This window comes from Loxodonta africana, chromosome 22 (assembly GCF_030014295.1).
Source record: "Loxodonta africana isolate mLoxAfr1 chromosome 22, mLoxAfr1.hap2, whole genome shotgun sequence".
Classification (NCBI taxonomy): Eukaryota; Metazoa; Chordata; class Mammalia; order Proboscidea; family Elephantidae; genus Loxodonta; species Loxodonta africana.
The window spans coordinates 15,348,774-15,373,928 of record NC_087363.1 but is presented as its reverse complement, the minus strand read 5'-3'; the positions used below and the strand labels follow the sequence as shown (position 1 = coordinate 15,373,928).

Here is a 25,155-nt window from a genome sequence, read left to right as displayed (position 1 = left end):
GAGTTTTAGGATGGCTACAACGGCAGTGGGTTTGGTTTTTTGGTTTTATGATCGGAACAATGGAAAACAACAAGTGCTGGAGAGTATTATGGATTGAATTGTCTCCCTCCAAAATATGTGCTATAAATCCTACCTGTTATACTTGTGGAGGAAACCCTGGTGGTGTTGTGGTTAAGTGTTACAGCTGCTACCAAAAGGATGGCAGTTTGAATTCACTAGGTGCTCCTTGGAAACTCTATGGGGCAGTTCTACTCTCTACAGGGTCACTATAAGTGGGAATCAGGTTTTTTTTTTTAATACTTGTGGATGCAATCCCATTTGGGAATAGGATTTTCTTTGTTAATGAGGACATACCAGGGTAAGGTTTTCTTAAATCAATCACTTTTGAAATATAAAATAGTAGATTAGACACAGAACAAGCAAGCAGGAATGGGGGAAAGACAGATGCCACGTGTAGACTGCCAAGGAATGCCCAGAGAATGCTAGAGATGCTGAGACAAGAATTTTCCCCCACAGCAGACAGAAAAAGCCTTCCCCTAGAACTGGTGCCCAGAGTTTGGATTTCTAGCCTCCTTAACTGTGAGAAAATAAATTTATGCTCATTAAAACCACCCACCTATGGTATTTCTGATACAGTAGCACTAAGAAACTAAGACAAGGATGTGAAGAAATTGAACACTCATCTGTTGCTGGTGGAATTGTAAAATGGTGCAGCCTCTGTGGAAAACATTTTGGCAATTCCTCAAAATGTTAAACACAGAATCACCACGTGATCCAGCAATTCCACTCCTAGGTATACACCCAAAATACTTGAAAGCAAAGACACAGATATTTGTGCACCAATGTTCATTACATCATTATTCTCAACAGCCAAAAGGAGGAAATGATATAAATGTCAATCAATAGATGAATGGATAAGCAAAATGTGGTATATACATACAATGGGATATTACCCAGCCATAAGAGGAATGAGGCTCTGATACATGCTGTGACATGGACGGATGGATGAACCTTGAAAACATTATGCTGACTGCAATAAGTCAGTCACAAAAGCACAAATATCATATGATTCCACTTATATGGAATATCTAGAATATAGCAATAAGTCAGTCACAAAAGCACAAATATCATATGATTCCACTTATATGGAATATCTAGAATATAGCAATAAGTCAGTCACAAAAGCACAAATATCATATGATTCCACTTATATGGAATATCTAGAATATAGCAATAAGTCAGTCACAAAAGCACAAATATCATATGATTCCACTTATATGGAATATCTAGAATATAGCAATAAGTCAGTCACAAAAGCACAAATATCATATGATTCCACTTATATGGAATACCTAGAATATCTAAAGATACACAGACTCAAGTTTATTAGTGGTTACCAGGGGCAGGAGAAATAAGGGAAGGGGGAGTCAGTTCCTGTTAAGGGCAATAGAAAAAACTGGAAATGGATAATGGTGATGGTTGCACAACATGACAAAAGTAATTAATATCACTATATTGTACATGGAGCCCTGGTGGTGCAATGGTTAAGAGCTACAGCTGCTAACCAAAAGGTCAACAGTTTGAATCCACTAGCTGCTCCTTGGAAATCTTATGGGACAGTTCTACTCTGTCCTATAGGGTCACTATGAGTTGGAATTGACTCAACAGCAATGGGTTTGGTCTGCTATGGTATCATAATATGCTCAAAGATGTAAGTGAAATATACTCATTATGAATGAACAAATAGTATATATCATCAGAGAAATAATAACTGTAACAAAGATCCAAAGGTAAATTTTAGAAATGAAAAATGAAATATCAGAAATAAAAAATTCAGTGGGTGGGTTTAACAGTAGACTGGAAAAGACAGAAGAAGGAGTCAGAAGAAAGTCTTGAAGATATGTTAATAAATATTGGCTACTCTGAAGAACACATGGGAAAAAATATTGAAAATAAAATTAACAGAGCTTTGGTGATCTATAAGACAATATCAAAGAATATCACATATGTGTCATTGGACTGTCAGAAGGACAGAAGAGAGAAGATGGGGCAGAAAAAAATGTCTGAAGAACAGTCACTGAAATTTTCCAAAATCTTGATGAAACACATATACTTACAGATTCAAGAAGCTCAGAGAATACCCAGCAGGATAAATACAAGTAAAGCATATCATAGACAAGTGGCTGAAAACCAAAGATAAAGATAAAATCCTTAAAAGTAGCCAGAGAAAAATGGTACATGAAATACATGGGAATAACAAAATGAAAAACCATTAACTTTTCATGTGAAACAATGAGCGTGAGAAGACAGTGCAGCAACATCTTTAAAGTAGTAAAAGAAAAAAACAAAAAAATACCTGCCAACCCAGAATTCTATACTTGACAAAAATATTTTAGAGAATGAGAGCAAGTAAAGACACCTTAAGATTAATAAAAACAAAAAGAAGTTATCACCAGTAGACCTGCACTACAATGAAGTGATGTTGTATAACCCAAGGTTAAGTGATATGAGGCATTGTAGCTTCTGCTTTGGCCTCTTGGATAACCTGCTTTGGAAGAAGACAGCCACCATACTATAACAACACTCAAGCAGGCCTGAGGAGAAATCCACATAGAAGACGAATTGAGGTTTCTTGCCAACAGCCAACACCAACTTGCTAGCTATATGAGTGAGCAACTCAAGAAGTGAAGCCCCTAGCCGCAGTCAAGCTTTCAGCTGACTGAAACTCCAGGCGACATCTGCCTGCAATGTTAATGGAGAGATCAAAACAGAACCTGGCAGCCAAGCCATTCTTGAACTGCTGATACAGAGAACTGTGAGAGTTATTAAATGAACATTGTTATTTTAAACCTCTAAGTTTTAAGATGATTTGTTAAGTAGCACTACATAATTTATCCGTAAGGTTTCGTTTTAAGAAACTAAGGGGAAAAAATGAAATAAATCAAAGTAAAAGATAGAAAACAAAGAGCAGAAATTAATGAAATGAAAACAAAATTTAGCAAAACCTTAAGTTTATTATTTTATTTTTTTATTATTTTTTAAAATAATTTCTATTGTGCTTTAAGTGCCAGTTTACAAATCAAGTCAGTCTCTCACACAAAAACCCATACACAACTTGGTACATACTCCCAGTTACTTTCCCCTCTTGAGACAGCCCGCTCCCTCCTTCCACTCTCTGTTTTCATGACCATTTTGCCAGCTTCTAAGCCCCTCTACCCTTGCATCTCCCCTCCAGGCAGGAGATGCCAACATCATCTCAAGTGTCCACCCAAACCAAGTAGCTCACGGCTCACCAGCATCCCTCTCCAACCCATTGCCCAGTCCAACCCATGTCTGATGGGCTGGCTTCGGGAATGGTTCCTATAGCGGGCCAACAGAAGGTCTGGGAGCCATGATCACCGGGGTCCTTCCAGTCTCAGTCAGACCATTAAGTCTGGTCTTTTTACGAGAATTTGGGGTCTGCATTCCACTGTTCTCCTGCTCCCTCAAGGGTTCTCTGTTGTGTTCCCTGTCAGTTGTGGCCGGGCACCATCTAGTTCTTCTGGTCTCAGGATGATGTAGTCTCTGGTTCATGTAGCCCCTCTGTCTCTTGGGCTCGTTATTATCTTGTGTTCTTGGTGTTCTTCATTCTCCTTTGATCCAGGTGGGTTGAGACGCATTGATGCATCTTAGATGGCCGCCTGATAGCACTTAAGACCCCAGACGCCACTCTTCAAAGTGGGATACAGAATGTTTTCTTAATAGATTTTATTAGGCCAATTGACTTAGACGTCCCCTGAAACCATGGTCCCCAAAACCCTGCCCCTGCTTCACTGACCTTCGAAGCATTCAGTTTATTCAGGAAACTGCTTTGCTTTGGTTTAGTCCAGTTGTGCTGACCTCCACTGTGTTTTGTCCTTCCCTTCACCCAAAGTTGTTCTTGTCTACTATCTAATTAGTGAATAACCTTCTCCCACCCTCCATCCCTCCCCCGTCTTGGAACCATCAAAGACTATTTTCTTCTCTGTTTAAACTATTTCTCGAGTTCTTATAACGGTGGTCTTATATGATATTTGTCCTTTTGCAACTGACTAATTTCACTCAGCATAATGCCTTCCAGCTTCCATGTTATGAAATGTTTCACAGATTCCTCACTGTTCTTTATCGATCCGTAGTATTCCATTGTGTGAATATACCACAATTTATCCATTCATCCATTGATGGGCATCTTGTTTGCTTCCACGTTTTTGCTATTGCAAACAGTGCTGCAGTGAACATGGGTGTGCATATATCTGTTTGTTTAAAGGCTCTTATTTCTCTAGGATATATTCTGAGGAGTGGGATTGCTGGGTCGTATGGTAGTTCTATTTCTAGCTTTTCAAGGACGCACCAAATTGATTTCCATTTTACATCTCCACCAGCAGTGTATAAGTGTTCCAATCTCTCCACAGCCTCTCCAACATTTATTATTTTGTGTTTTTTGGATTAGTGCCAGCCTTGTTGGAGTGAGACGGAATCTCATTGTAGTTTTGATTTGCATTTCTCTAATGATCGAGAGCATTTCCTCATGTATCTGTCAGCCGCCTTAATGTCTTCTTTAGTGAAGTGCCTGTTCATATCCTGTGCCCATATTTTAATTGGGTTGTGTGTCTTTTTGAGTTTTAGCAGAGTCATGTAGGTTTTAGAGATCAGGCGCTGGTCGGAGATGTCGTAGCTGAAATTTTTTTCCCAGTCTGTAGGTGGTCTTTTTACTCTTTTGGTGAAGTCTTTAGATGAGCATAGGTGCTTAATTTTTAGAAGCTCCCAGTTATCTGGTTTCTCTTTGGCATTTTTAGTAACGTTTTGTATTCTGTTTATGCCTTGTATTAGGGCTCCTAACGTTGTCCCTATTTTTTCTTCCATGATCTTTATCATTTTAGATTTTATGTTTAGGTCTTTGATCCATTTGGAGTTACGTTTTTGTGCATGGTGTGAGGTATGGGTCCTGTTTCATTTTTTTGCAGATGGATATCCAGTTATGCCAGGACCATCTGTTAAAAAGACTATCTTTTCCCCAATTAACTGACACTGGGCCTTTGTCAAATATCAGCTGCTCATATGTGGATGGATTTATATCTGGATTCTCAATTCTGTTCCATTGGTCTATGTGTCTGTTGTTGTAGCAGTACAAGGTCATTTTTTTAAAATGATCCACAAAAGTGATAAACTGCTGGAAAGAATAATCAAGAAAAAAAAGAACACAAATGACCAATATTGTGAATGAAGTGATTGTATCATTACAGAGCCTACAGACATTAAAAAGGTAAAAGAGTATTATCAACAACTTGATACCAATAACTTCAAAAACTTACAGGAAATAGACAAATTTTTTGAAAACAATATGATTACCAAAACTGAGACAAGATGAAATGAAAAATATGGCTAGTTATATATCTATTAAAGAAATTGAAATGGTTGTCCAAGTCTTTACCACAAAGAAAAGTGCAGGCGCAAATGGTTTTACTGGTGAATTTAGAAAAAATTTAGAGAACGGTCTTATACAAACACCAATCTTACAGAAACTTTTTCAGAAAACAGAGAAGGGGATATTTCCAAGTTTATTTTATGAGGCCTAAACAACTGTGATAATAAAAACTTTCAAAAAGCGTTACAAAAAAATTAGACAAATATCCCTTGTGAACATAGACACAAGAAACTTAACAAATCATTAGCAAATCAAAGACAACAATATATAAAAAGAATAATACAATGTGACCAAGTATGAAAAGCAAAGATGACTTAATATTAAAAAACACAATCAATGTAATTCATTTTATTAACAGAAAACAGAAGAAAACCGTATGATCACTTTAATAGATGCAGAAAAACACCCATTCATGATTAAAAAAAAAAAAATCCTGAAAATATTAGGATTAGAAGAGAAATTTCCCAATCTGATAAAGGGCATCTAGAGACTTTAGAGGACACAGCAGAACTGCCCCATAGGGTTTCCAAGGACTGGCTGATGGATTCAAACTGCTGGCCTTTGGTTAGCAGCTGAGCTCTTAACCACTATACCACTAGGGCTCAGCAGTCTACTTTTGAAAACAATTAGCCAGTGAAAACCTTATGAATAGCAGCAGAACACTGTCTGATATAGGGCCGGAAGATGAGCCCCCCAGGTTGGAAGGCACTCAAAAGACGATTGGGGTAGAGCTGCCTCCGCAAAGTAGAGTTGACCTTACTGACGCGAATGGAGTAAAGATTTCAGGACCTGCATTTGCTGAAGCGGCACAACTCGAAATGAGAAGCAATAGCTGCAAACATCCACTAATAATTGGAACCTGGAATGCACAAAGTATGAATCTAGGAAAACGGGCAATTGTCAAAAATGAAATGGAACACATAAACATTGATATCTTAGGCATTAGTGAGTTGAAATGGACTGGTATTGGCCATTTTGAATTGGACAATCACATAGTTTATAGTTTACTACGCCGGGAATGTCAACTTGAATAGGAATGGTGCTGCACTCATCGTCAAAAAGAACATTTCAAGATCTATCCTGAAGTACTATGCTGATAGGATAATATCCACAAGCCTACAAGGAAGACCAGTTAATACAACTATTATTCAAATTTATGCACCAACCACTATGGCCAAAGATGAAGAAATTGAAGATTTTTATCAGCTTCTGCAGTCTGAAATTGATCAAACATGCAATCAGGGTGCCCTGAAAATTACTGGTGATTGGAATGTGAAAGTTGGAAACAAAGAAGGATTGGTAGTTGGAAAATAAGGCCTTGGTGGCAGAAATGATGCCACAGAATGAAAGAATTTTGTAAGACCAATGACTTCTTCATCACAAATACCTTTTTTCACCAACATAAACGGCAACTATACACATGGACCTCGCCAGATGGAATACACAGGAATCAAATTGACTGCATCTGCGGAAAGAGACGATGGAAAAGCTCAGAAAAAGGCCAAGGGCTGACTGTGGTACAGACCATCAATTGCTCATATGCAAGTTCAAGTCGAAACTGAAGAAAAAAAGAGCAATTCCACAAGAGCCAAAATACAACCTTCGGTATATCCCACCTGAATTTAGAGACCATTTCAAGAATAGATTTGAGGCATTGAACATTAATGACCAAATGCCAGACAAGTTGTGGAGTGACATCAAGGACATCATCCACGAAGAAAGCAAGAGTTTACTGAAAAGACAGGAAAGAAAGAAAAGACCAAGGTGGATGTCAGAGGAGACTCTGAAACTTGCTCTTGAACATCAAGCAGCTAAAGCAAAAGGAAGAAATGGTGAAGTAAAAGAACTGAACAGAAGATTTCAAAGGGCAGCTCAAGAAGACAACGTAAAGTCTTATATGACCTGTGCAAAGAGCTGGAGATAGAAAACCAAAAGGGAGGAACATGCTCAGCGTTTCTCAAGCTGAAAGAACTGAAGAAAAAATTCAAGCCTTGAGCTGCAATAGTGACGGATTCTATGGGGAAAACATTAAACGATGCAGGAAGCATCAAGAGAAGACGGAAGGAATAAACAGAGTCGTTATATCAAAAATAATTAGTCAACATTCAACCATTTCAAGAGGTAGCATATGATCAGGAACTGAGGATACTGAAGGAAGATGTCCAAGCTGCACTGAAGGCACTGGTGAAAAACAAGGCTCCAATAATTGACAGAATATCAATTGAGATGTTTCAACAAATGGATGCAGCGCTGAAAGTACTCACTCGTCTATGCCAAGAAATTTGGAAGATAGCTACCTGGCTGACCAACTGGAAGAGATCCATATTTATGCTTATTCCCAAGAAAGGTGATCCAACCAAATGCAGAAATTATTGAACAATATCATTAATATCACACTCAAGCAAAGTTTTGCTTAAGATCATTCAAAAATGGCTGCAGCAGAATATCAACAGGGAACTGCCAGAAATTCAGGCCAGTTCAGAAGTGGGTGTGGAACCAAGGATATCATGGCTGACATCAGATGGATCCTGGCTAAAAAACAGCAGGATGTCTACCTGTGTTTTATTGTATACGCAAAGGCATTCAACCGTGTAAGTCATAACAAATCATGGATAACACTGCGAAGAATGGGAATTCCAGAACACTTAATTGTGCTCATGAAGAATCTGTACATCGATCAAGAGGCAGTTGTTTGGACAGAATAATGGGATGGAAACCCTGGTGGCGTAGTGGTTAAGTGCTGTGTCTGCTAACCAAGAGGATGGCAGTTCGAATCTGCCAGGTGCTCCTTGGAAACTCTATGGTGCAGTTCTACTCTGTCCTATAGGGTTGCTATGAGTCGGAATCAACTCGACGGCAGTGGGTTTGCTTTTTTTTTTTTTTTTTTGGTGAGAAGGTTAAAGTCAGGAATGGTGTGCATCAGGGCTGTATCCTTTCACCATACCTATTCAATCTGCATGCTGAGCAAATGATCCGAGAAGCTGGACTATATGAAGAAGAATGGGGCATCAGGATTGGAGAAAGACTTATTAACAACCTGTGTTATGCAGAAGACACAACCTTGCTTGCTGAAAGTGAAGAAGACTTGAAACACTTACTAATGAAGATCAAAGACCACAGCCTTCAGTATGGATTGCACCTCAACATAAAGAAAATAAAAATACTCACAACTAGACCAATAAGCCACATCATGATAAATGGAGAAAAGATTGAAGTTGTCAAGGATTTCATTTTACTTGGATCCACAATCAACAGCTATGGAAGCAGCAGTCAAGAAATCAAACGACATATTGCATTGGGTAAATCTGCTGCAAAGGACCTCTTTAAAGTGTTGAAAAGCAAAGATGTCATCTTGAAGACTAAGGTGCGCCTGACCCAAGCCATGGTATTTTCAATCACATCATACGCACGTGAAAGCTGAACGATGAATAAGGAAGACCGAAGAAGAATTGATGCCTTTGAATTGTGGTGTTGGAGAAGAATACTGAATATACTATGGACTGCCAAAAGACCGACAAACGTGTATTGGAAGTAGTACAACCAGTGTGTTTCTTAGAAGCAAGGATGGCGAGACTGCGTCTTACATACTTTGGACATGTTGTCAGGAGGGATTAGTCCCTGGAGAAGGACATCATGCTTGGTAAAGTACAGGGTCATCGGAAAAGAGGAAGATCCTCAACGAGATGGACTGACACGCTGGCTGCAACAATGGGCTCTGGCACAACGATTGTAAGGATGGTGCAGGACCAGGCACCGTTTCGTTTTGTTTTGTTGTACACAGGGTTGCTATGAGTCGGAACCAACTCGACGGCACCTAACAACAACAGAGAACATACAACTAACAATATTTAATAGTGAAACACTGAACATTTCTCCCTAAGATCAGGAACAAGGCAAGGACGTTCACTTTCAGCATTTATATTCAACACTATATTAGATTTAGTACAATAGTTATGAAAAAGAAATAAATGTCATAAAGATGAGAAAGGAAGAAGGAAATTCTATTCACAGATGACTTGATTATTTACATAGAAAAATCCTAAGAATCTACAAAACAGCTACTAAAAGTAATAAGTGAATTTATCAAGGTCACCATATGAAAGGTTTATACAAAAAAATCAATTTAAATCCATATGGTAACAGCAAACAAACATACATCTATCCTGTGACCCAGTAATTCCATTCCTAGAAAAATGAATATTTATGTCCACAAAAAAACTTGTACAAGACTATTCATAAAAGCTTTATTCATAATAGCCAAAACTGGCAGTAAGTTAGGTGTCCGTCAACAGGAAAGTGGGTAAACAAACTACGAAATAGCTATACAATGGAATATTATCCAGCAATGTAAAGGAATACACTACCAATACATGCAACAACATTGATGAATCTCAAAAACATTATGAGTGAAAGTGGCCTCATACAAAGGAATACATAATGATTTTATTTATATGAAGTTCTAGAACATGCAAAAGCAGTTTCAGAAAGAAATCAGAACAATGGTTGCCTCTGAGGGTGGTTGTGCAGGTAGGAATTGAATGGGAGGGGAAGGGGGAAATTTTCTCGGGTCATGGTACTAATGCTCTATATTTGATGGGTTTAGATTACACAGGTGTATGCATGTGTGCACAATCACTGGTATTCCTTAAGATTTCCTCACTTCACTGTGTGTGAAATTTTGCCTATACAGCATAAGTAAGTATTGAACTATAGCTAATGACATGCACGCTGAAATGTTTGGGGGGAACATATTGATGCCTACAACTTACTTTAAAGTGAATTAAAAAATGAATTGATCGATGGATAGAAATGTCACGTTTTCATCATCACTATTATTCAACACCATTATAAAAAACCGAAACAAAACCAGTTGCCGCTGAGTAGCTTCCAACTCACGCTGATCCCATGTGTGTGTGCAGAGCAGAACTGTACTCCTCAGGGTTTTCAAGGCTATGACCCTTCAGAAGCAGATTGCCAGAGCTTTCTTCCAAGGTGCCTCTGGGTGAGTTTGAACTGACAACTTTTAGGTTAGTAGTTGAGGATTTAACTTTTTGTGCCACCCAGGGACTCTGGCCAATAGAACTTTCTGCAATGATGGTAATCTTCTATATTTGTGTCCAGTACGGTAGCCGCTAGCCACATTTGATGAGTAAGCACTTGAAATGTGCCTAGTATAACTAAAGGAATTGAATTTTAAATTTAATTTCCTTTTGATTTATTTAAATAGTCACATATAGCTAGTGGCTCCCATATTGGATAGCACAAACAGAGAACATTTCCATCATCGCAGAAATTTCTATTGGGCAATGGTGGTGTAGAATTATAGGACAATGTTGAAAATAGTGATGATGAAAACAGATTTATCTTTTTTTGCTCCTGATATGAGAACAGTGTTTCACCATTAACCTGATGTCTACTGTTGGTTTCTAGTAAATGCTACTTATCTGGGTAATGAATACACACACAAAACATTTATAGTGCTTTATAGCTTATAAAGTATTTCAGCATATTTTTATTTAATCTTCTCGGATATCTGTCACTAAAACAGAAGCTCAGGGTACAGTTGCAATTTGTAGAAGTCACCAACTGACAAGTGGCAGGGACTTGACATGCACTTCCCTTTTCAGAAGGCTCATTGCTGGTGTACAGCAACACATCTGGCTTTTGCGTGTTGACCATGTACCCTGCAACTTTGCTGAATTCATTTATTAACTCCAATAGCTTTCTGGATTCTTTGGGATTTTCCATATATAGGATCATGTTCTTCTGCGAAGAGGGAGAAGTTTATGTTCTGTTTTGTGAAGTTGTAAATCCCAGGTTTTGGTAAGAATTTATTTTCTGTGTTTTTAAATTAAGATCCAAACATTAGCATCAGGACAAATGCTCAAGGTCTTAGGTGTTTTGGCAGAGAATTCTATGACAGAACTCAGCCGTACAATTATTGTGCTCACGGTCTGCGGTCTGTGAGCATAATACGAAAGAAATCCAATAAGCCAAGGTTTAATGACACTTAGCCCTTTTTGCTTTTGTGTAAGAATTACACTGATTTGAGACACTCAGTATTTTTTAAATGTTAAAACAGATTTTCTAAAATAAGTTTTTTTTTTTACTGCTATATCTTCAATGCCTCCTAGAACAATGCCAAAGTGAACATTCCATAAACATTTGTTGAATAAGTGGACGCATGGATGGATTGACAAATGGATGGACTAGCAAGAGGTGACATTTGTAAAGTGGACAGGCAGTGTAAATGCTGCAGGCTTACTGTTACTACCATTGCTGGTTTTTACTGTATAAAGGTAATCCCAGTTCTTCTGTAAACTATGTATGTATCACTCCAGGGCTAATTGACAAATTAAAAGACATTATGGCATTTTGTAACTAAAATTTAATAAAAAGGGAGCTGGAGGATTCATTTTTAAAACTTGAGTTAATGTCCTGTGTCCCAGTGAACAATTCACATCTGTGGCAGAATTAAAATATAGTATCCAAACGAGAGGGTAAAATACTAATGAAAATGGACAGAATGCAATTTAAGTGCTAAAGATTTTTAAAATACTTTAGTAAATAACTTTAATATAGACTAGTAAGCATGATTGTTACACACTTCACACACACAACCCAAGTAAGCACATTCACCCTTTAGTACTAGAAGATAACTGGAAATAACATTATCTCAGAAATCCAGCAACTCAGATATTAGCGAAACTGCCGATTTAAGAGCTACAACTGCTAACCAAAAAGTTGGCAGTTCAAATCCACCAGGTGCTCCTTGGAAACTCTATGGGGCAGTTCTACTCTGTCCTACAGGGTCACTAGGAGTCGGGATCGACTTGACGGCAATGGGCTTGGGCTGGGGCTTAAAATAAATATATATTTCTATAGGGCTGTAATCATATAAGGCAGTTCTCATGGCTAGCACTGCTCCTGCTATGTAGGTAAGTATCCATGTTCCCATGAGAGCAGATGCTGTATGGGGTGGGGGCAGAAACAGCAGAAATGATCTCTGCAGTATTTTACTGTGAGTAGGCAGCACACAAAAAAAAAATTTTTTTTTTTTTTTTAAGCCAGCGGTCTTATCCCTTTCTGGGATCTACAATCTCTTTTTTCTATAACTACGACTGAATAATTTCTCTCCAAAAATAGGAAAAAAAAATTGAGGAAAAAAAAAGCATTTAGAATTATCATGTTCATTGGTCTATTCATGATTATAGCTATATGTATCAGTTTTTATTTTAATTTTTAATGATTTTTATTTAATTTTGAAACAATCTCAAACTTAGGCATTGCAGGTATACTACAAAACCCTTTTTCGCTCTTGGACCATTTGAGAGTAAGCTGATGACATGATGCTCCATTCCCTCTAAAAACTTTAATGTGACTTCTGCAAATGACGATTCTCCTACATAATTGCAATAAAACCATCATGATCAGAAAATTAACATTGACATTCACTACCATCTAATCACCAAACCCCATTCAAGTTTCACCAAGTGTCCCAAATAACATCCTTTACATCAAAAGAGTCTAGTTTAGAATCACTCATTGCCTTCAGTTGGGTGTCTTTAGTCTCCTCAGTCAGTACAGATCCTCAGTATTTCCTGGACTTTCAAGACTTTGACACTTGAAGACCACAGGCAGTTAGACTACAGAGTGCATGTCATTTTAGGTTTGGCTGATGTTTCCTCATGACTAGACTCAGCTTAAGAATCTCTGGCAGGAATGTCACAGAAATGATGTTGTGTTCTTCTGGTTGTTCAGTATTAGGTGGCACATGATGTTGATTTGTACCATTACTGGTGACTAGTTCTGAGCACTTGTAAGATGGTGTCTGCCAGGCTTCTCCACGGTAGTTACTCTTTTCCCCTTTATAGTTAATAAATATTTTGTGGGGAGGTATTTTAAGCCTATGTAAATATCCTATTCCTTATCGAATTTTCTATTGATTTATTTATATCAGTATGGACTCATGACATCCTACTTTATTTAATAGGTCATAACTTATTCATTTATTTATTTGGCAATGTTATAACTTTACCTCATAATCAGCTGTTAGTTTTCATCCATAAAGACTGTAGGTTTTTCAAAGTGGTGACAGGTACATAGGTAACCAATGCATACAGCTTGTTTGGCTAATCTTTATCCTCACTGTGCTTTCTAGACAACCATACACTGATACAGTATGGGACATTCTTCATTCCTTTGGCCAAGACAGCTTTGTTGACCCTGGTGTCAAGGCATACGATCTGGAGTTCTCATCTTCATGGGAAATTTCCAGATCTCCTTGAGTGCCTGAGGGGCAAGTTTCTTGAAGCCCACTCCATGGGTGCAATTATGACTGCTGATGGTGTCCTCTCTGGTCACTACTTCATTGCTAGCAGAACAGCCCTTCTTGGCACCCTTCTTTACGGGAACCACGTGCTGGGACCAGGTTGGAAAGGAAGAACTCAAATGATTGCTCATTATTTATTTTGATGCTCAAATTTTCACTGCCTGAAAATGGGAGTCCCCTTCAAGCTGACTTCTGTGTCCTTTTGACACAACATTTTTTGAGTACTTTCCTACTTTCTGGCATAACAGTATGTCCCAGGCTCATCTTGTTCTTTTCTTGCTCCAGCCCCACAGCCAGCCATTTCTCCACGGAGTCCTGGTTCTTTTTAATGAAGAATGGAATTTGGAAACCAAGATGGGGCTCTGTTTGTGCTCATTGCTACTGGGGTATCTCTGTTCCCAGGCCCTCTTGATGGAAGAACCAGGGAACATATGTATGTATGTGAGTATATGACACACACACACTTTCACAACTCTATTTATTGAAATCTTCGAGTTCCCATGGATACCTCTAATTCCAGTTGGGCACCACAGGATTCATTCTAGCTTTCTTCCTTTCCGTATTTGTAATTTCCTTCTCTGATAATAAGAAATGTAGTTCCTATTATCCTCGGTCTTTTTACTTCTTTGATCTATCTTTTGCATGTAACCAAACTTGCATTGTGATGACCTATCCTGGCAGCCTTCACTGGAGCTCTGAGACCTCCCCCTGGGCTGCTCTGCTGTATAGAAGGCTTCCTTACCTTTTGAACACCCATACCTCATGCTGGGTGCTCCTCCATGTGCAAAAGCCCTTTTCTCCCTAGTAGGGCTCTGCCACCCCTTGCCCAGCCATTCTCTATGTGGAGGTCCTCTCCACCCCACTCAGGCTCGGAGACCTGCACCACGCTGCCCTTCTTCATGGGCACTTTCCTCATCCTTTCGGTTCTGAAATCCAGCACCAGGCTGCCACCCCACACAGAAGCCTTCACCATCGAGCCTGGGTTCCAAAACTGCCCTTTCATGTAGATGCCCTCCTTACCACAGTTTTGTTCCAAAACTCTGCCCCAGGCCACCTTTCACCAGAACACCCTCTTCATGCTCATACTGATACCACTTGCTTCCTATGTGGACGCCCTCCTCACCTTCCCCTGGCTCTGACACCCTGCACCAGGCCGCCCCTCTGTGGGGACACCCTCCTCACCTTCCCTGGCTCTGACACCCCGCACCAAGCCGCCCCTCTGTGGGGATGCCCTCCTCACCTTCCCCTGGCTCTGACACCCCGCACCAGGCCGCCCCTCTGTGGGGACACCCTCCTCACCTTCCCCGGCTCTGACACCCTGCACCAGGCCGCCCCTCTGTGGGGACAGCCTCCTCACCTTCCCCTGGCTCTGACACCCCGCACCAGGCCGCCCCTCTTTGGGGACGCCCTCCTCACCTTCCCCTGGCTCTGATACCCCGCACCAGGCCGCCCCTCTGTGGGGACACCCTCCTTACCTTCCCCTGGCTCTGACACCCTGCACCAGGCCGCCCCTCTGTGGGGAAGCCCTCCTCACCTTCCCCTGGCTCTGACACCCCGCACCAGGCCGCCCCTCTGTGGGGACACACACCCTCCTTACCTTCCCCTGGCTCTGACACTCCGCACCAGCCCGCCCCTCTGTGGGGATGCCCTGCTCACCTTCCCCTGGTTCTGACACTACACACCCGGCCTCCCCTCTGTGGGGATGCCCTTCCTCACCCTGGTTATACTCTGAAACCGCCTTCTGGGCCACTGTAGCTCCCCCAACCTGCACAGACTCCCCTTACTCAGCCCCACCTAATGCCTTTGAAAAAAAATTAAACCATCGTCTTTTTTATTAAGAGATTGCTTATGGTCCTGTATATGGGACATGATTTAGTTAAATCACCAATGTAATTTTTTTTCCTGTAAATCATTGCATCACATATACCACCAAGGTTATTTAAGATAATGTTAATTTGCCCGTGATTTGTGATATCTCATATCACTAACTCATTCATTCAGCTTCCCCAATACTTGTTTCACATCACAACCTCTATTAAAGGTGTTTTTGTCCACTATTAGGGTACCAGCCAAAGTCCTCCCCATAGTCCATAAGGCCTTACGCAATCTGGCCTCCTCTTCCCTCCCCCACCCCTTACACTCTAGCCAGAGCTCCCTCCTCTCCAGCCACCTTGTCCTCTGTGTGATTCCTGAAACAGGTCTTAGGGCCTTTGTCATACTGTTCCTTCTTCCAGGAACATTTCCCCCCAAGATGTCCCCATGGCTTACTCCTGTCTCTTTCCAGTTTCTGTTTAGATATCACCTTCTCAATGAGACCCACCCTGGCTAGCCTATTTAAAATCACAACTGGCCCCTGTCCCTTTTCCCTGCTCTATTTTCCAAGCACTTAAGACCAGTTGCCACCTAGTTGATTCTGACTCATGGCGACCCCATATGCGTCAGAGTAGAACTGCAATCATAGGGTTTTCAATGGCTGAATTTTTGGAAGTAGACTGCCAGACCTTTCTTCTGAGGCACGTCTCTGTGGACTTGACCCTCCAACCTTTTGGTAGCGCCAGTGTGCTGTTTACACCACCCAGGGACTTCTCCATAGCACTTACCACCTTCTATAAACTCAAATATTTGTTGAATGAAGACTGACTTCCTCCCTGAGGTAGTTTGAATCTCCAAACTGAATTAATAGCACCATCTAGTGTTACTGGAAGGATGTGTTGATTAATCCTGTGGCTCATTTGCATAAATGAGCCCTGATGGAGCAGTGGTTAAGCGTTTGGCTAATAACCAAAAGGTGGACAGTTTGGATCCACCAGCTGCTCCTTGGAAACCCTATGTAGGCAGTTCTACTCTGTCGTATAGGGTTGCTATGAGTCGGACTCGACTTGACAGCAATGGGCGTTTTTTTTTTAACGGAATAAATGTTGTTAGGTGCCATATAGTCTATTCCAACTCACAGAGACCCCATATGACAGAGTAAAATTGCCCCATAGGGTTTTCTTGGCTGTAATCTTCACAGAAACAGATCACCAGGTCTTTCTCTGGTAGAGCCGACAGGTGGGTTCAATCCACCAACCTTTTGGTTAGCAGCCCAGTGCTTAACCATTGTGTCACCAGGGCCCCATGGGATAAAACCAAAACCTGTTGCCATCAGTCGATTCCAAATCATAGTAACCCTATAGGACAGAGCAGAACTGTCCCCATAGGGTTTCCAAGGAGCAGGTGGTGTATTTGAACTGCCAAACTTTTGATTAGCAGCCGAGCTCTTAACCACTGGGTCACCATGGGATAACTAGTACTGGTTTAATCAATTTTCAGTTACTCTGTTTTATACTGCCCTTTGTGCTTCTGTAAAAATTAAAATGTTTTCAATGATTAAACAATCATGGGACAAACTGACTTTTTAAGAGCAACCCCTTCTGCACGGACTTGCCTGTTGCTCCCCTGCGTTACAGTGGGGGTAGAAGTGTCATGAAGGTCGTGTCTTTTCACCTTGGGGTACCCTCCCCTTCCCCCAAAAAACTCCAGAGTAATAGCCTTTGCTGTCTTGGTACCTACACCTTTTCCCCAGAATATCAAAATGCATATTTACTGATTTTTAAATTTTGGTTTTGGCCACAAAAGCACCTAATTCAATAGTGAAAAAAACACTAGCAAGGGTAACAGTACTATCATTTAAAAGAGTATCAGAAATCTCTAAGATAATGAGCATAGTCTTCTGATTTAGAAAATTTTGGTCTCTTTAGATATGGTAACAAAGGGAAAGACGGAGACAATGAAAGCTGCCTTAAAAGCAACTCCTTTGATACTTCAATATTTAACAATAGATCATGAAAAGTATAATCAGTTAATTTCTATGGAAAGCCTATTGTGCCAGGCACTATTCTAAACACTCATTAACCATCTTAAGAACCCTATAATGTAGGTTCTCTATATTAAGTCCTGTTTTTCAGATGCCAGAATGGAGACACAGAGGTACGCAATTTGAGTAAAGTCACAAACTTAGTGGAGCCAGAATTTAAAGCCCGGAGCCCAGGCCCCTGGTCTCATCCACCTCCCCATTTTCATCACAGAAGTGGAAACCATGCTGCTTTGTTTCCAAGTACTTCACCTGATCAAAGAAATTAATTTACTAATGTCTTCTTGTTCCAAAAAGGAATCAAGACAACCATAAAAGAAACAAACCCATACACAATTATCCTAGAAATAAGGCTTTTTTCTTTTTACAGTCCACGAAGTAGAAGTACAGAATTTTCCCTACATTCTAACAACGCTGCAGCAATGAGCAAAAGCAGTATCAACGTCAAGGTCAAAGCCAGAGGGTGGCCCAAGAACAGTCAGTTGGTTTTTGCTACCTTCCCACCTCTTCTTGCAACCCACTCCTCAGAACTTTTCTTCTACCCTTCAAACAGGGTTTTGAACCTGTTCTTCCCGGTCCAATCACGGCTAAGGAAGCAACACCAGAACACACTGGAATTTTTAAAATTTGAGTGAACCAGAACCATAACTGGGACAGGAAAAATTACGAGATGAAGCCCTGCTAGAAACTTATTCTCCGTCTTATAAAACAAGGGCAGCTTATGGTGTTGCACAGCAACCAAATCTCTTGCCCACGGGATTTTGCGCAGAGTCAGAAACAGCAATGCCCTGCTCAAAGATGGCTGCCAACTGCAGCGCATTTAAAGTGTGTCACTCACTCTCCACAGTCCTGGAAATAACCCTTTCTTTGTGCATCAGGCTCTTGAAAGGGCTCACTATGCCTCTTCCAAATCTCCCATTCCAGGGCCTCAACCCATAATTTTTCCCTTTCTGGTTATGGTTCTGGATCATTCAAATTTAAAAAAATTCAGGTCTATTCCAGTTTTGCTTGTCAGCCATGACTGAGCCAGTTCTAACTGGTTTGGAGTCCTGCCTTCAACTACTCAAAGCTTTTACCTACTTTACCACTGATTCTAATGTTTTAAAGGAACAGAAGTGACTCAAGCTCTCAAATTAAAAATTAATATACCCATTCCCTGAATTTGGTTCATCTCAGCTAGATATCAAGAAGAAAACAATTATCTGTTAAAGTGAGTCCCAGTAAGAAGTGATTTACTTGGGTAACATCTAGAATTATTTGCATCATATAGTATGCTCCTAAATGGAGCATGAATCCCCAGAATTTCAGATTGGTGGAGTCTTCGGGGGGATATTTGTGAGTATGAGGCTTCCCAGGGTCTCCAGATGATTCTGGAAATGGTGCCCCATCACCATCTTCAATTGGAACCTAGAATTCCATTTCTAAATGTTTACATGACTCCCCAAATTTTCTAAAATGCAAAGTTATATGGGAAAGGGTGTCTTGGGCAGAGTTTTTCAACATGTGGTTTGAGGATTACCTACTTCAGACTCATGTGGAGATCTGGGGTTTAAAACCCGGGTTCGCAGTCCCATCTCTAACCTAATGAATTATAATCTTGCAGCAGGATTTGGGAATCTGCATTCTAACAACCTCCCCAGATGACTTTTATGTGTGCATTTAAGTTTGGAAACCACTGGCTTAGGGGGATGACTTTTAAAAGTAAAGCACCAGCATCATTTGAGTTGTTGGATTCTTTCCTACTGCAGACCACAAACCAGAACTTCGAGGAGTACCACGTAAAAATCTAATTATAAGAAGGCAAAACATAATTTTAGGAGGCTAATAATTCACAAGTCTATTTACAAGATTATACGTCCTTTTGTTGTAAATTATAGGTGTGAAACGTCTCAATGAATTCTTTGGTGGATGTCGTTTAATCCTGCCTTGCCTTCCATAAAATGAAACAGCTGGACCAAGTCTTTACTGCGCTACCCACACACGAGTCTCCAGTAACCTCCAAAGCACTCTCTGAACAAGCCTCATTTCCTGTATAAAAGGAAATGGGCTTGAAATGAACTGAGTTTGGATAACTACACAAAATTTAGGCTGATTTAACTTAAACTAGTTATCAAAGGAGACTGTAGATTCTACACCCTTAGAGATGTTTTAAAACAGGAAGCACAACCATCTTTTTGGATGAGCAGGGGGTTAAGTGGCCTAAAGCTGGAGGATTCAACTGGAAGGCCTTTTAAGATTCTTTCTACTTTTAAAATTCAACTAAACCTCATCGCCACTCAATTGAATGTCAATCTGTTTTTGTTTGTTTCATTTTTTAGCCAGTTGAGCCTGGCAAGAATTCCTTGCCCCTCTCTGACAATGAAATAGCCTCTTGAGAACCCTTTACAAAAAAGAATTTAGCTGGACATACAAAAAAAGAAACCATTTAACTTGATGACAATACCCCACCCAGATAACTCAGATACCTAATTGAATTTTTCACTAGAATTATTTGGCTTGGCTGAGTTAACTGGCTAACTTCCCTTCAGTTACACCATATAATTACTCTTCTTTCTCAGACATTTTCACTTATTGATTTTCACTACCTTTCTTCTACTTCACTTATAATCTAAATTGCAGTTCAACCCAGAAGGTCACTTACCTTGAGAGTCTTCCTTTTTAGAGTCAGTTTCACGGTGCTTGTGCTGACAGCATCAAAAATACTCATTGAGGGCAGAGCTGGGTTGCTGGGGTCTGCATGATGGCTGGGTACATCTATGCAGCTGCGAATGCTGTTGTTCAAAAATGTTAAGAATTGACTCCAAACCATCTTTCTCAAAAACTAAAGATCTCTTCTAGAGGGTGACTCGTGTACAGATAAACAATCTAAGGGGCTAGTTCTCATTTCAAGCTTATAAAACTAAGACTAATTCTTTGAAACTATATCCCAAGTCTACCTGGCAAAACTTTCTTAACCTCATTTTATCTTTCCTTCAAGAGATCATGAGGAAACCGAGTATTTTAGTTTAAAATATGTGATTTCTATTCCTGTTACTGTATGGATTTGTTCCAATGTATGTGTGTAAACAAGCAGCTAACAACCTTTACCTGGCATCTCTTCTGTTTAACTGAAACTGGAATAGATTGAGGGATTTAATGGCTACATTTTCACAAGACTCTGGTGATTTTACCATTTTCTCTGCATACTGATGAAAACTTTTTAAAACTCTACACAGAAACACATGAGAAGTGTGAGGATGGGGCAGAGGGACGAAGAGACAGGAGGTAGGCCGGCTTCTAGTCTTGATCTGGTTAAATCCCCAACTTCTTTGAGCTGCACTTTTTTCTCTGCTTGTAAATTCAGAGGCTAAAGAAGCTGTTTAAAGTCTGTTCTGACTTTTTTAATCTGACAGAAATGCTAATCAGTTACCAAATAATAAGCTAGTGTACTGTGATTTTTAAAGATCTTGTATTTGTGATTTAAAAGACAAACCAAAGTCAAAGTTGCTGCGCGTCAGTTCAAGGCCAGGTAAGAACCGGCGAAGCCGGCAACCAAGTCACCTGTTTTGAACTGAGTATACTGATATTTAAATACCTAGAAAATTATCTGGAGTCAATCTCCACAAATTTACCCGAAAGCCCTGTGACACACTCGGGACCTCACAGAGCTGAGTCAGCCAGCACCATTTTGCGGCAGGGGGAAGGCTGGAAGCTTCGGACATGGGTGTAATTTGAGGAAACGAAAGAAAGGCCCAGCGGTCGAGCTTTTTCAAAGGTCCCTGACGACAAAAGTTGCGTGAGAAGCAACACCGCCCCACACTCCCCAGTGTGGTCCTCCCTCGACGCTCCGGTTGCCGGCGTTCCCACGTCGCCTACGAGTCGCACCCAAGCGCGCGCGCAGACCGGCCCTCCCCGAGCGCCCGCCCGCCGCCCCGCCTTCGGGGCCCGCACCAGCCGCGCGGCCCGACGCAGCCAGGGAAGCTCGCGGCCAGCCCCCCAGCGCCGACGGACGTCGCCGCCAGCCAATGGGTGCACGGGGAGGCGGAGCAGCGGGGCCTAGGGGCGGGATTTCCCGCGAGGCCGCTGGGGGCCTGGCGAGGGTGGCGCGGGGCGGCGACAGCGGCGGCGCCTAGCAGGGAGGGCGGGCCGGGGTCGGCTGCTGCGGGCGGGCGGGCGTGGGGAGCTGTGGGCGGTCGCGCGTCTCCTGCCGTCGCCCTCCCTCCGCCACGATGCCGGGGATCGACAAGCTGCCCATCGAGGAAACGCTGGAGGACAGCCCGCAGGTGAGCGCGGGCGGCGAGGGGAGGAGCGGGCCTGGCCCAGCCCGGGCCTGGCGCCGCCGTCGCCGCAGGTGCCCACCCGGCCCAGGTGGGCGCCGCCGCCCAGTGCCCCCGCCCGCGGAGCCCGTCGTGGGCCGCGCCCGAGCCGCCGAGCTGGGCCTGCCGCCCGAGGCCGGCGTGGGCCTGCGCGGCTGCGCCGAGGCTGCGCGCGGGGTTGGGGACAGCCGCCGGCCGAGCCCGAGCCGCCGCCGCTTCGCGCGTGGGCCCGGCGGTCACGTCCGCGCGCCAGCCTCCCAGGGTTTGGCAGTAGGTGCGTTTCTAGCGGCGTGATGGGAAGTGGTAAGCCCAGACTCTGCACGCTGTCCCCGGAAAGCCTTCTCGGAGAAAAGGCAGAAGGGGAGACAGCCCGGGAGCGTTTGGTTTCTGAGGCTCGGCGTGCGAGAAAAGGAAGTGCAGTTTTTCTTCGGGAGATGCTGAAAGGCTGTCGGTTTGCCCGTGGGGAGTCGTCGGCGAAGCCCGTCGTGGGCCGCGGAGCCTGCGCCCGCACCTCCCGGCCGAGCGTGCCCGGTGTCGTGGCCGCCGGCGCTGGAGCTGGCACTGCGCGGGATGTGGTGCCCCGTCTTCGCGGACCCACGGCCGCCGCGCCGCGCGGGGCAGACTTGGTCCTAATAAACTCCTCGAAATACAGGCGCTGCCTTCGGAGTTTAGGGCGTTGTTTTCCTAGCCGAAGACGTTGTAGGAAAACGTAGCCATTCGATCCTTTTTCAGTACTCAAGAATGTACACAGCTGTTTTTAGGCGGGGGGGGGGGGGGGGGGGGAAGATTGGTGGGCGCTGTAACTTGCATGGATGAACTGCATCCCTGACCCTGTGTTTTGGAAAGCCTGGTGTAGTGGTTAAGAGCTGCGGCTGCTGACCAAAAGGTCGGCAGTTCAAATCCACCAGGTGCTCCTTGGAAACTCTCTCCTCTGGGTCGCTATGAGTCAGAATCGAGTCGGGGGTAACAGGTTTGGTTTGGTTTTTGAAGCCTGTCTTTTACAGGGTAATTGAAGCGATTTTAAGATGATACTGCTGGCTGAGCACCACTTACAATGAAGAAAATTTTCTGAAATATAATTCACTTTGAAGTACAGTTGCACGTGTTTCATGTTTAATATGACTCCAAAAGAAAAATGGGAGGAAAGGGCTAGATTCCCCATCCTGGGTACTTCTACCCTGAAGTTTGTGCCAATTTTAATTGCCAAGTTGAAATTGGGCTCTGATTGTGGATTTTTTTTGTTCTGAAAGTTATCTTCACAGACCAGTTGTCTTGTAATATACTCTTGTCAGCCTGTACTGACAGAGAGAAAGCCAAATCTTGGATTATCTTGACTGCCATAATAGTTCACATTCTTTTTTTCCTGACTCTCCTAGTATAAAGTTAGCCCTGGTGGTGCAGTGGTTAAGCATTAGGCTGCTAACCAAAAGGTTTGCAGTTCAAATCCACCAGCCACTCCTTGGAAACCCTATGGGGCAGTTCTACTCTGTTGTATAGAGCCGCTATGAGCCGGGATCAACTCGACGGCTACAGGTTTTCTTTGGTTTTAGTATAAAGTTATAAGCTATATTTCAGGTAATCTGCAAAAATTTTGTGGGCTGTATTGGTCAGGTGCACCTAGTCATTTTATTTTTTCCTACTTAATAATCAACAGATAGCCTGACCTTTCTTACCTTACCTGGTGCTTTTTTTTTTAAAAGCCGGTAAAGATTACACAGCTCAGAATGGTTGCATAGTGCCCTAGCCATGGTGTGTGAGGAGGAAATAATCTCTTGACTGATTAATTTCTTGAACTTTTCACACAATTAGTTTACAACTTGAGCTTAAGTTTTTTAAAAGCACACATCATATTACTATAAGTTCTACAGTAATTTTTAATGAAATAGGCCAATCGATATTCTTTTAATTTCTAAAAGCAACAAACTTGAACTAGGTTGTATTTATTTGGGACAATTAATTGAAACAACTGGGATTTGGGAAGAGAAGATACTTGGAGGTAATTCTTAGAAAGAGATGGACAGGATGGAAAGCCCTGGGTCTGGGATCAGGAGCCATGGTTCTAGTCCTCGTTACTACTTAGTACCTTCTGCTTTAAGGCAAGTTACTCAGCTTCTCTAAGCCTCATTATAGTGAATGTTTTTGTTCCTGATTATAAAAATAATAATTATTTGCTTCAGAAAACCTGGAAGGTACAAAAACTAATACACACACACATGCACATACCTGTCATACACCCAGCAGCAAACCCTGTTAACAGTTTGCTTTCTTTATTCTTGTCTTTTTCCTCCTATATGTTTTAATGCAATTGAGATATTGTATATAACCTTTGTCTTGCTTTATTTAACATTATAGCTTAAGTATCTTCCCATACTTTTACATTCTGAATTAAAAAAATTAAAGGCTGCACATTTCCCTAACAGACTCAACAATTGTCCCATTGTTGGACTTTTAGGACTTTTCCGAAGTTTTGCTTCTATAAATAGGGCTGAGATTAATGTCTTTGGTCGTAGATTTTTTTGTTTTTACTTCGGGCTGCTTAGGATAGAGTCCAAGAAGCAGACTAACCAAGAGTATGAAAACTTTTAAAGCCCTTGATACAACAGATGAATTTTTATTAGATCATTTGATCATAATAAAAAATAGCCTGCCAATTGATATGTAAAAAAATTAAAGCCTAGGAGTCACGGAAGAATATCCTGAATTACAGTTATCCCTTTTTAGTTCTGATTTACAGTAACTAGGGGGAATTATTAAAATAGGGGAAATTTGCAAGTCCAAGTCCAGCTGATTGACTGTAAGCATCTTTAGAATTAGCTAGCCCAGACCACACCATTCTGCAAAAGATCCCATCATCGAGCTCCGTGGGCTTTCTGGTTGGCGTTTAAGGTATCAGTGCACATGGGAGGGTAGCATGTGACTTCTTGGGACGTGGAAGCTCTGCATTGGGAACCCTCCCAGACCTCTTCATTTGTATCTTTTTTGCTGTAATAAAACTGTAATCATCTTAGGACACAGACTTTATAACAATGCCTCTCTACCTGGAAAACCTCATTCATCTCCTTTGACCAGCTCAACCCATTGGAGAGGCTTCTGAGTGACAGAGCAGATGAGGAGGCCTCATGTAATGCTAGGTGGCCTCAAGAGCAAGAAGAAACACTGGGTTTGTGGACAGGAGGTATGAATTGAGCAGCGGCGATGATCAACACTCAGGATCTTGCCCCAAGGGAAGAAG

The 25,155-nt window shown here is 41.9% G+C and overlaps 2 protein-coding genes and 1 pseudogene across 4 annotated transcripts in view; 1 reads left to right on the top strand and 2 right to left on the bottom strand.

Moving 5' to 3' along the window:
• HESX1 (HESX homeobox 1) overlaps nt 1-21,496 on the bottom strand; it is a 34,820-nt gene extending 13,324 nt beyond the window's left edge. For 2 of the 3 annotated variants that reach the window (XR_010318965.1, XM_003409831.4), the window contains exon 1: nt 20,270-21,496. The gene's annotated coding sequence lies outside the window, so the exon portion shown is untranslated. The remainder of the gene's footprint in view (nt 1-20,269) is intronic. The other variant, XM_064274344.1, reaches the window with a different exon arrangement.
• On the bottom strand, nt 5,196-20,270 carry LOC135228464 (large ribosomal subunit protein eL31-like; annotated as a pseudogene).
• A 268-nt stretch (nt 21,497-21,764) lies between the features above and the next one.
• APPL1 (adaptor protein, phosphotyrosine interacting with PH domain and leucine zipper 1) overlaps nt 21,765-25,155 on the top strand; it is a 43,047-nt gene continuing 39,656 nt past the window's right edge. The window contains exon 1 of the mRNA XM_064274343.1: nt 21,765-21,890. Coding sequence (XP_064130413.1) covers nt 21,837-21,890 — 54 coding nt within the window. The 5' untranslated portion in view covers nt 21,765-21,836. The remainder of the gene's footprint in view (nt 21,891-25,155) is intronic.